Raw genomic sequence first — 12,055 nt, 5'->3', positions numbered from 1 at the left:
CTTCAGAGGACTAGGTACAGGTTCCCGCGAAAAAGGTACACCTTCCCAAGAAGGTCCAGGTTCCAAAGACTCAAAGGGAGTCGAATTCGAGAGGGAGCTTGCAGATTCAAAGGGAGACTCTGTAGTCCAAGAAGAGCGTCTGGTCAGTGAGGAACAAGAGTGCTCCTGGAACAAGAGTGCTCCTACAACTGCCAAGAAGGAATCATGGAGAGAGTGGAAAATGTTACAGGATAATAAGAAGAAGCAACGTGCTTCCAGCAGTACAGCGACACTTCTAAGAAGGGCGTAGTTCATCGTATAGGGATTGTTGCGATTGTGAGCACCAGGAGTGGGCAAGTGTTGCAAGCAGTGATGACGATGACGACGTACTTCCTAGTCTTGGAAGTACCTCCCTCGCTAAGAGGGAGTGTTGATTTGTGTAGCTTGGGAGGTACACCAAGCCCTACGGTTCGAAGATTGGATGGAAAAGTGCCACAAGGATCACTTGTGATCTTGGAACCCAAGTATGGGGTTTTGCACCCAATCGCGTTTGGGGCAATTCCAGAGGCACATTTCTACATGAGATGGCATGAGATGATAGAGGGTGGAAAGGAGAATCCAACGCTTCAAGAATCGTCGAATTCCGAATTGTAGAAGTGGAGAAATGAATTTTTGAAGTTGACAATTAATTATTGGTTTTCAAGTCATGTAGGCTTGATGTAAATTAGTCCAATAGATGTGTCTCTTCATCTATTCGTTGGAGCCCCTTTATTGGCTATAAATAAAGGGTGAATGAGATTCATTTTAGCATCCAAGAGCATCAAGTCATCATCAATTCATCTCTGAACTGGATGTAGTTAAAGGCGAATAAGGAGTGGAGAATTTAGGGTTGTTTGGGCTAGTTTTCTTCGTTGCAGGTCCAACATTAGTCGCTGAAGGGAGGCCGCATTTCAGAGTGGAGTGGAGGACTGTTTTGAGTGTGGTTTGAGGAGAGTTTTCTCCCCTTGTTAGGCCGCATCACTAGCTGTCAAAGTGGTAGGCCATAGGCCTGAACTTCCCTATTCAAGAAGGCCAAGGGTGCTGTAGTGTTCGCAGCCCACCACAGAGAGAACAAGGATCATTTATGGGCTTGTTGGAGGGGTTAGTTTGAGCCTATGTTGCAGGAAACGTGGGGTAGGAGGGCGTTTCCGTACGGAAACGAGAAGAAACGCTGAAACACATTTGGTACGGCCCTGAAATGCGTTTCAGGCCGTACTGCCACGTTTCACGAAACTGAAACGTGGCCAGTACGGCCTGAAACGCGTTTCAGGGCCATACGACCCACGTTTCAGCATTTACTTGTGTTTTTTTTAATTTTTTTTTTTTAATCTATTCTTACGTTAGCCTAGTGACTTCTAGTTGCTTCCAGATGCCTGTCTAAAGTTATAAAAATTAATTTTTGCCCTAGTGTTGATATGCAGTTCATGGTAATGTTAAATTCTTAAAGTAAAAGTGATATTCTCCTTTATTTTTCATTTTCATCATTTTACTTAAATTTTTAATATTACCATGAAATGACTTAGGATGTTTGAGAGTGGTTTCGCCCTCATTGGATTTCATATGGAGAAAGTAGAATTTTAGATCTCACTCAAAATCCAGCAGACTTTCTGTTTTTCAAGATTTCAGGATTGGGGGGATTGCAGTGTTTCCATTGGATTTTATCATGTACTAGGGTATGGAACTTGTATTTAATCGAGAGAACAAAGCCCTCTATGCAGGGGAGACTCCCAATAATCAAGAGAATGTAGGGTACTAGGGTATGAAACTTGTATTTAATCAAGAGCACTAAGGTCATTCGACCATGTAGGAGGAGACTCCCAATCAAGCACGAGACAAAAAATTAGAAATTTCTCGTGGCTGATTTTGGATATTTCTATTTTCATTATGTGATTATTCATGAGTAAACGTGATGTAAATTTAGATACTTATAGTTATCATAATGTAATAAATTAGAATGTATCATATATGCTTTATGATTGCACATATTTCTTAAATGTCCTAATATATATATATATATATATATATATATTCGCGTTTCCCCGTTTCCAAAATTTGGGGAGGTCGCGTTTCGTATCGCTTCCCGTTTCGGAAACTCGTACCCGTTTCCCCGTTTCGTGCAACCTTGGTTTGAGCCCTATCCCACAGTAAATATGACAGCAAAGTGAGGAAGGGAGGCCGCATTCAACAGTTGACTGTCTTGTCAAGTCTGGTAGGGCTGTTACCTAGTGACAGATGCCCTAACCAGGAGAAGATTCAAACAGCGGTGAACAGACCTAACACAAGGTATGTTTTGATGAGGAGTTTGTATTGATTTGATGTTGGATCGTGTCCTAGTGTGGACAGAATTATTGCAGCCTGTGGGAGCCAATTAGAAGGGCTGACGTGGAGAGTTAGAAGCCTTTCTTAGGAGCAGATCTTGCAGTGAGTGGATTGGGCATCTTTGGACTGTTGGAGGGCAGCGTGTGGATGTCCAAAATAGCCCTAGACTAGCAGTCTTGAAGTGACAAAGATAGCTGAAGATTGGGTGAAGTTTGCAGCTTTATGAGTGGCTCTTGATGGATGAAAGAAGCTACCAGAAGACAGATTGAAGTTCGGGAATTGGCCAACCTAGAGAGCAGATTGATGAGCCCGTGTACATGCAGCAGAAGTGATATGCAGCAGTGTTAGGTGGCAGCCCTCCTAGAGTCTCAATGTGTAGTAGCCTTGATGGACTAAGGCACTACTAGTGAGCAGTATGGAAGCGAAGGACTGGCAGGACAAGATACGAAATAGAAGCTGTAGCGATGGTTGTCATTGTATCTTGTATACCATAGACTGTCGTATTATTCAGAATTTGGTTTAATATAACAAAGATTGGTGATTGTACATATTGTACAATTTTGTTAAAACAGTGTATATTTGTGCATATGTGATTTACTGCTTTATATTTCCACTGTGCAAAGTAGTTTATGGTTGAGATTTTTGGTCTGGTAGCATCAGTGATTTTAAGACTCTAACACTTATCAATTCCAACAAGTTGGGTTTACTAGCAAACTACAAGGCTCCATCATCCTCCCTTAAACTCGACTTGAAGGACCACATCATATTACATCAAAATCCCCCCTTCATTGATAGGTACCAAAAGAAAAATGTTAACAGCAAATACTTTGATCAAGACAAGGTACAGTAATGCCCACTAGAGAAACTTGAAACCCTTCTATCTCCAAAACAAGACAAACTACAGTAATGCTCCCTTGAGAAGACAAAAACACTGCCACCTCCAAAACTGCACACTATGCTCACAAAAATATCCCATACTAAATGGTGAAGAAGTTAGAGTAATGCACAAATGACCAAAACAGAAACAAAAATTCCATGAAATAATGTCAACAAATAGTCCCAATGGATTAGTTGGCTAAACTTTAAAGCTCCAGAGTCCAATCAATTCACAATTCATTCATGAAGTTGGGTTTATCTATCCATCCTAAAAAGCTTAACATCATTCCCCATTAAACAAAGCTTAACAACATTCCCCACACCCTCCTTCTTGCTGCCTACAATTGTCCTCTTGCTAGAAATGCATCGAAGCTTGCTCCCAATCCTCCAAAACACAAGCAAAATGCTTGCTGCAGCTGTAGGAAGCTCTTTTTGCTCAAGAAAGTGCAAGGAATGAGTGAACAAAGTGCTTTCTTATTAAAAATTAAATAGGCTATTTTGATCTCTAGAGAATTTTAAATTTTGCTTTTTCCAAAAGACTCTAAAATTCAGTTAATTAAGTTTGTGAAGTGATTAAATGTTTTCATTAGTTATTAAGTGTTTTTATGCTGTACCACACAAAGTTTCCAAATCAGGAAATGCCATACAATACGGCTACCAACGTTTGCAAGTTGTTTTGTACTGGTTTCTGTGTTTCCAGTACTGGTACACAGCCTGGGCAGGTGTTTCCTGCTACATAGCTTTGTGGAAGAATCATCACCCAGAATCTTCTTGGATGGCATTCCATCTTCCAATATTGAATTCATACTAGCAAAGAAAGTAGATAAAAGGAAGTTAAAGAAGTATGTGTTTAGTGAAATGTCATTTAAACTAAAATACATGAAAACATCTTGAACACTTGAAATGAAGACTTTGACATCCCACCCACACATTCACAATGACCCTGACTTATAAGTTATTCAGGAATCCACTATGAATGAGAATACTTGACTGGGACATTACTCAAATATATTGTGAAAATGTATTCATGATCAGATAGAAGAGCTATGTTTATAATACAAAAAGGTACAGGAAACAGATCTTGAAAATAACTTATGTGTGTGTATCCAACAGCAAGTTCACTCTGTATATAAGAAGCCCGCATTTCAGTCTAAGTGAGAAAATCAGCACAATTTCACATTGACGTATAGCGCATGGCTTCTGCAACATTGATGTGTTAATCAACAAGGAATGCAACAAGATGAAAATGCACATCATTTCTAAACAAGGAAAATACGTCACAAGTAACATAGGAAAAATTTGTGATGCTAAACAGTTGATTCAAGTACACATGAGAATTCTTTCAAGTATAATTTATAAACATTGCTCACTCTAGATACCATGTCACACCTAGTTACCAAAATATGTGGTTTGTTGCAGGATTCATACATACTGATGAAAATAAAAGCTAAAATGATAGATGGGACCATGATAGCACTGAAACCCTTACCTGTGTTCTTCATAAGAGCAGCAATGTAAGTTGTTTTGCCTCCAGGTGCAGCACTGATCATGACAATATGTAGTTGTCAAATTAGAATGCGATGGTATAAAATAAAATAAAATTACCTCACAGCTTCCACTTTCAATTCACAAAGACATTTGAACGTAGACCTCAAATTAACAGAAAAGATTTTGTGGTAAGGGCTTCCTATCTAATTCATCTTGAAGAAAGAAATTAAAAAGGACGAAAACAAGCAAGTTTTTTGTTTTGTAAATCAAAACGTCTTTACTAAATATAAAAGAGGCATGTTATAGTATATACAATTGATCACACTATTGCAGTTCTTGCATTCTTCGGCACATCTCAGCCTCAAGTTAAATTCATTATTTTCTTCCCATACAAAACATCCAGACAACACACATGCATTTTGTTTACTATATTTTGTTTTTAGGGCAAGGAAAATGTAAGGTTTTGCGGGAAACTAAGTGCAACTTTGCCTACATGTTACCAGTTTTCAAGTTTTGAAGGATGGTGCATACATGTACCAGCTGTTCGAAATTGTAGCTAGGTTCGGTCTTCATAATGACCTTTGTAATCATGACATTGTATATTTTGTATATAAAGAAAGAAAAATATATTTTATTTTATTTAAAGCATGGGTTTCATGCTCCAGTTTAGGTCAAAAGCATGTTCTTCGTGCTTCTAGGTCTTTCTAGGTCTTTCTTGATCAAAGAAGATTTTTTTGTCATGTATTATAGTCTCATTTGGACACATTGTAACAAAAGAAATTATTTATTTTGAGTAAAGGAAAGCCATTTTATCCTCCAAGACCAAGTCAACCCAGTCAAGATGAAGTCGGCCCAAGGAGAGCTATTCAACCCCTCAAGAAGGCTATAAATAAGAGGAGCTCAAATCATTTGTAGCACCATCTCATCACAAGTTCGATCTGCAATAGCAAAGAAGAGAGAAGAGCTGGAAGGACGAAGAAGAAGAAGAAGAAGTCTCTTGAAGAAACATCTCTTTCTGTCCACATGTGTGAAATCGCTAGGGTTTCTGCTAAGCTGCAAGTTGCAGGGGGCCGAAGTTGCAAGGCCGAGTTTCTGAAGTGTAGCTGCAGGGTCGAAATTCTAGAGTGAAGTTGACAAGTCGAAGTTCTAACGCTGCTTTGAAGGAGATCTCACTGGTGGGCTAACTTCGTGCTTGGGAGGATTCTGGACTTTGGTTTTTGGGTCTTGGAAGTTCTCATTTTGAACAGATTATATAAGAAAAGTATTATTTCTAGGTTTTCCCCTTTGAGGGATTTTGCCCTGGCTTGGAGCCTATATCTTGTGTACTTTGTCTCTTTGTGATCTTCATTGTTTTGGTAATTGCTTGATGAACAAAAACTAAAATAAGTAATAAAAGGCCAACTAATATCACAAGTAATTATGAAGAAAGAAAAGTCAATCCTAACATACAAGATTCTTGATTTTCCAACATGGTATCAAAGCTAAGGTGCAAGGAGGAGACTGAAGATCACATCTTAGTTGGCACTCTCTCAATGGCAAGGATTATGAAGAAGGGTTTCAAGTTTCTTGGGAACCTTGTTGTAACTATCAAAGAAAGCATCTTGAAGATCATCTCCAAGCTAGCAAAAGAAGTGATGGATGGAAGTTTCTTCTCCGCTCTCTCTGGCACTTTCAAGGATGATAATGTATGGGTTATAGATAGTGGAGCTTCCAGACATATGACAGGTGAATGCAGTCAACTCCAGACTCTATCAAAAGGAACATCTTCTTATTCAGTCAAACTTGGAGACAAGAAGAGCTATCCAGTGACGGGAATTGGAACTACCTCGTTGGAGCTAAAGACTAGTGGGAGCATTCATCTCAATAATATTCTGTATGTTCCAAGTTTGAAAAAAAATCTACTTTTTATTTCTTGTCCAGAAGATAAAGGTGATAGAATAGCTTTGTTGATGGCAGAGTTTTGGTTTGGGGAAAGGACTCTAATATTGATCATGCAAAAGTTATTAGGATTCGTGAAATAACTTTGTATGGACTACTTACTCCTCTCCCTCAAGCCCTAGTACACTTAGATGTGAACCCTTCTGAACTATGGCATAGAAGGTATGGACATATTCACTATAAAGTTTTGCTATGTCTAAATCAAAATGGTCAATGGCATCCCCGAATTGAAGGAAGAACATGAAGGAATCTGTAAGGATTGTGCTCTAGGCAAGAATGTAAAGAAACCCTTTACAAGAAGTGATACCAGATCAAAGGAAATCTTAGATCTCATATACTCCGATGTGTGTGGTCCTATGGCAGTAAAGTCCCTTGAAGATCATCAATATAATGCAGTGTTGTTAAAATCGCGATTTTTTGCCGATTTAATCGCGATTTTTATACGAAAAAATCGCCTTTTTTTTTGCCGATTTTTATTGAAAAAATCGCGCTTTTTTCAAAAAATCGCGTTTTTTTCGAAAAAAATCGCGATTTTTAACGAAAAAATCGCGGGGGATTGGGACAGCGCGATTTTATAAAAAAAAATTTGGTTTTTCATTTGGTCATTTGGGTTTTTTCATGCAATTTTTTTTGAAAGAAACAAATAATTTTTGAGTGGGACAGCTTAATGATAAAGTCTAGGCCCTAGTATGGATATGCTATTCATGGTAATGTTAAATTCTTAAAGTAAAAGTGACATTCTCCTTAATCTTCATTTTCATCCTTTTACTTAAATTTTTAACATTACCATGAAATGACTCAGGATGTTTGAGAGTGGTTCCAGCCTCATTGGATTTCATATGGAGAAAGTAGAATTTTAGATTTCATTTAAAATCCAGCAGACTTATCAGTTTTTCAGGATTTCAGGATTGGGAGATCGTAATGTTTCCAGGTGACACCACCTGCTCGGGCTACCCCTGCCACCAGTAGAGGACGTGGTCTATCTCCTATAGCTCCTACTTCTAGTTCTTCAGCTTCTAGAGCACATCAGACTCCACTGCCATCTCCACCAGCACAGGCACCAACATCTACATCTAGAGGGAAAGGGAAAGCTGTGGCATTTTCTCGCAAGAGGGGCAGAGGAAATCAATAGGATTAGACTTCATTTTATTGTCTATGACATTATGAGTCATGACATGATGAGATACATTATCATATTTTTTGTTGATATTTTGAGGCTGAGTTGGGACTCAGGAGTCAGGACTTACTATTCAAGACATGATTCAATGTTATGTGTGATTTTAGCGCTAGAAATGATATTAAACATCTTATATATTAGTTTTTTTATCATATTTATGTGTCAATGTATTTATTTTATGTTGTAGATGGTTTAGATATTAAAAAAATTGAAAAAAAATGAATATTTTTGTACCAAACGATTTTTTCCCGCTTTTTTCCGATTTTTTCCCGATTTTTCCGATTTTTTCCTATTCGTTCCCCGCGCCGATTTAATCCCGCTCGCGCTTTTAACAACATAGATATAATGTGAAATTCATCGATGATTTCTCAAGGAAAACATGGTTATACCTCCTCAAGAACAAGGATGAGGTATTCGAGAAGTTTCAAGAGTTCAAGAATGAAGTAGAAAATCTAATTGAAAGAAAGATCAAAACCCTAAGGTCTAACAATGGAGGACAATATACCTCCAAAGAGCTTATAGCATTTTGCAAGGAAACAGGGATTATGAGGGAGCTAATTATTCCTTAATATCCTAACCAAACGATGTGGCTGAAAGAAAAAAACAGAACAATTGAAGAATGTGTCAGGGCCATGCTACATGATCAAGATCTCCCTCAATTCTTATGGGGAGAAGCATGTGTAACAGTTGTCTACTTGCAGAATCGAAGTCCTCATAAGATTCTCAACAACATGACTCCAGAAGAAGCATTTACAGGAAAGAAGCCTAGTGTGGATCATCTTCGAATATTTGGATGTCCTATTTATATACATATTCCAAAGGACAAGAGGAAGAAGTTGGATCCTACCAGTATGAAAGGCATCTTCGTTGGCTATAATGCTTCATCAAAGGCGTACAAAATCTACATTAAAGCAAATCGTTGTATTGAAGTAAGCAAGGATGTAATCTTTGATGAGAATGTAGCTTACAAGAGATCCAAAGATATTCCAGTCGATTTTGATGAAGAAGAGATACCCATTTTTTACATTATCTCGAGGAAAATTACCAAGCCCCTTGTTAAGGTGTTAAGGATGGTGGATGGGGAAAAATTGGCCATGGGCTACATTTATGAGGCTATGGATCAAGCAAAGGAGCAGATACGGGCAGCTTACACGGACAAGTTAGCTAAATATGGTCGTATATGGGAGATTATTGATAACAGATGGAACAATCAACTCCATCATCCTATACATGCAGATAGGTCTTTTTTGAACCCAAGGTATCATTATAAAGATCGGCTAGGAGATCTGCAGGATGGGGAGGTCAGAGCTGGATTGATTGACTGCTTGGAGCGCATGGTCCCTACCCATGCAGACCAGTTGGAAATACATAGACAACTTACTGTTTTCAATATGGCAAGTGGTACCTTTGGCAAAAACTTGGCAAAGATGGCAAGAGATGTGGATCAACCAGGTAAGCAATTCCAATTTCCAATTTGTTTTTCTTTTCAAGTTAAAATTGTTTACATTCTTTACAATTCAATTATAAACTAAGTTACTAATTAATGTCTTTTTCTTTGTAGCACATTGGTGGGACTCATTTGGTGGCCAGTATCCTCAATTGCAAAGGTTTGCAATTAGAGTCCTCAATCAAACTTGCAATGCTTCAGGTTGTGAGCGCAATTGGTCTGTTTTTGAGCGCATACACACGAAGAAGAGAAACCGTTTGGAACAAAAACGGTTAAATGATCTTGTTTTCGTGCAATACAACCTTTGACTAAGGAGGAACCAAATAATGAACAAAACATCTGATCTAGATCCCACTGTGTTGGACAATATTGATCCAACATCACAATGGGTGGAGGAGACTGAAGATCCTGTGTTTGATGTTGATTTTGATATCAACATGGCATTAGCGGGGGATGAAGCAGATTTTGTGGCGGCATCAGAACCAGGATCAGTAGCGGCATCAAGGAAAGGCAAAGAACCAATGGAAGGCACTAGTCGTGCAGGTCGACAAACTCGTGCTTCCATTAGGTCCACTTCTATTGTTATTGGTGGCATTGCTACTGAGGTTGCAAATTAGGCTGAGGCATCCTCAGACTTTGAACCAGATGATGTCTATGTAGCTCCTGATGATGATCCTGTGTCTAGTAGTGGTGATGAACTTGATGATTGATCATGTGTACACTGTAGACTTGTAGTAGGCCAATGGCCTCATAGCTTGAAGCATTGTTTTTGGACTTTATAGGCCATTTAGAGCCTCATTGCTTGTGTATTTTACTATTTTGTTGTATTGCACTCGGTGCCATTTCGATATATTCACCCTTACATGGTATATAAATGAGCAAAATTTGCATATTTTGTCTCTATTGGCTTGGAATCATGGTTTTAAATCTTAAAAATAGTTTTGTTTCATTAAAAATTAATTATTTAATGTATTTTTCTAAAACCGATTCATTTAGACCTAACCAGTCCCGGTTCAACCGGTTCCGCCAATTCCGATTTTTAAAACATTGGTCCAAACACATGTCACCCTTTGTAGGGCCTAAGGATCCACCTCAAGACACCCTACAATTCTCGGATTTTCTACAGCAAGGAGTTCGAGTCATTGAACAAGGGTTGACACCCCCTGTTTAGGCTGTAGTTTCTTCTTGGAAGTTGCGGCTAGGTGAGACGACACTCACTAGGCCTCTCGACCTTCCAACAAGTCTCCACACATGTTGTTGTAGCATCAACACGCCTCTGAAATTTGTGGTCTGTTCTCCAAGGAAACTCTCAATATCCAACAGGAAGATGCTTCACAAAACTCGTCCTTTCTAGCCCTTCACTTGGCTGCCTCAATCCTGCGATATTTCGGAGGTATACTAGATATGATTTGCCCTTAGGATATGTCTCCAATGAGGTCTAAGTCACCTCTTTTTATACATGTCCCATGTGCAATGTCGAGCCCACTCTTGGGTTCTCCAGCAACAAGGTAGACTTGTATTATGGTGCACAAACCTACATGTAAACTTCAAAAATTCATAACTCTACTTTGACAGCTTGGAATTCGATGATTCTCGATGATGCATTGGATTCGTCTCAACATCCTCTATCATTTCCATCCATCACATCTCAAAATCTCGTCACGATTTTGGCCCAAACATCGATGAGTGCAAAACCCGAACTTGTGGAGCTCTTTGCTCCAAACCCTCAATCCTCAAGGCTTGGAGTACCTCCCAAGCTACTAAAAATCAACAAGATATATATATATATTTCCAAGGTAAAAATTTTGGGCACTGGATACCACTCAGGAAAGAAAGTCAACCTCCTTCTCAGCCCAAAGGCAAAAGAGAGTTTGTTGGTACTAGGCCAGCCCTCAATATAGACTCACTTAAGAGCGCAACAAAGTTACTCTATTCCAAAGCGTCAACATGTCAACTTACAAGATTTCAACCTAGGTTGGGAGAATAACAACTATTCCGCCCAACCAACCAAGCTAAACCCAATTGACATAAAATCATCATGGATTTTGCATAGAAGATGTTCACATGCAAATAATTCCAACCATGTTCACACCAACCTCTTTTGGGGAGCCCTGGTCACTAACATTTTTTGTTGAATCACATGTAAGTTTTCCTACTTATAATAACATTGTTAAAAGGAAAACCAAAATATCGACATAAATAATAAAGTTAAAAATAATTTGTTTTTCTTTTAATGGAAAAAAAATCAAAGTTCAAATGACCAATAGGTGAGCATTTAACCCAACATGTTTGGTTACAATTCAAATTCAATTGGTTCAATTGTACTTCTCACAGGTCCAACACAAACATGGTATTATGACTAAAGTGCATACTACTTAACATGAGGATTCAAGCAGACCTTGTCACTCGAGTCATGAGTCTTGTGATATTTTATGTCCAAACTACATTAAATTGAGTCCCAAACCTGTCACGGTTGTCATCTGAGCAAAACAAAGGATTTCATTTCAAGCTACAGATTTCTAAAGGCTAAGGGGCTTGAGCAAGGTAAGTTGGAGAAGGTTGTGTAGGATTGTCGATGGTGTAGTGGAATGAATCATTGTGTGCAATAGAGGTTACAAAATGTGGGTTTTCGACATTAAGGTTCGGCCTTGAGATTCAGCATTGAGGTTTTGGCAAACCTGAACAAATTTGATTTATTTATTTTTTTTTAGGATCACCAAATTTTGAACCTCAAGGTTCAAATTCGATGAACCCTATGAACAGTTTTTTATGACCAGTGTTTTAAAACTCCG

The 12,055-nt window shown here is 38.6% G+C and overlaps 1 protein-coding gene across 1 annotated transcript in view; it reads right to left on the bottom strand.

Moving 5' to 3' along the window:
- The window catches only part of LOC149206093 (26S rRNA (cytosine-C(5))-methyltransferase NOP2B-like), an 83,016-nt gene that overhangs the window by 52,556 nt on the left and 18,405 nt on the right, over window positions 1-12,055 (bottom strand). The window contains exon 9 of the mRNA XM_089395298.1: window positions 4,703-4,755. Within this exon, the coding sequence (XP_089251424.1) occupies window positions 4,703-4,755 (53 nt within the window). The remainder of the gene's footprint in view (window positions 1-4,702; window positions 4,756-12,055) is intronic.

This window comes from Pinus tabuliformis, chromosome 1_2, assembly GCF_031772625.1.
Source record: "Pinus tabuliformis cultivar Carrire ecotype Pingquan chromosome 1_2, CPIR1, whole genome shotgun sequence".
NCBI lineage: Eukaryota > Viridiplantae > Streptophyta > Pinopsida > Pinales > Pinaceae > Pinus > Pinus tabuliformis.
This window is presented reverse-complemented; position numbering and strand designations above follow the sequence as displayed.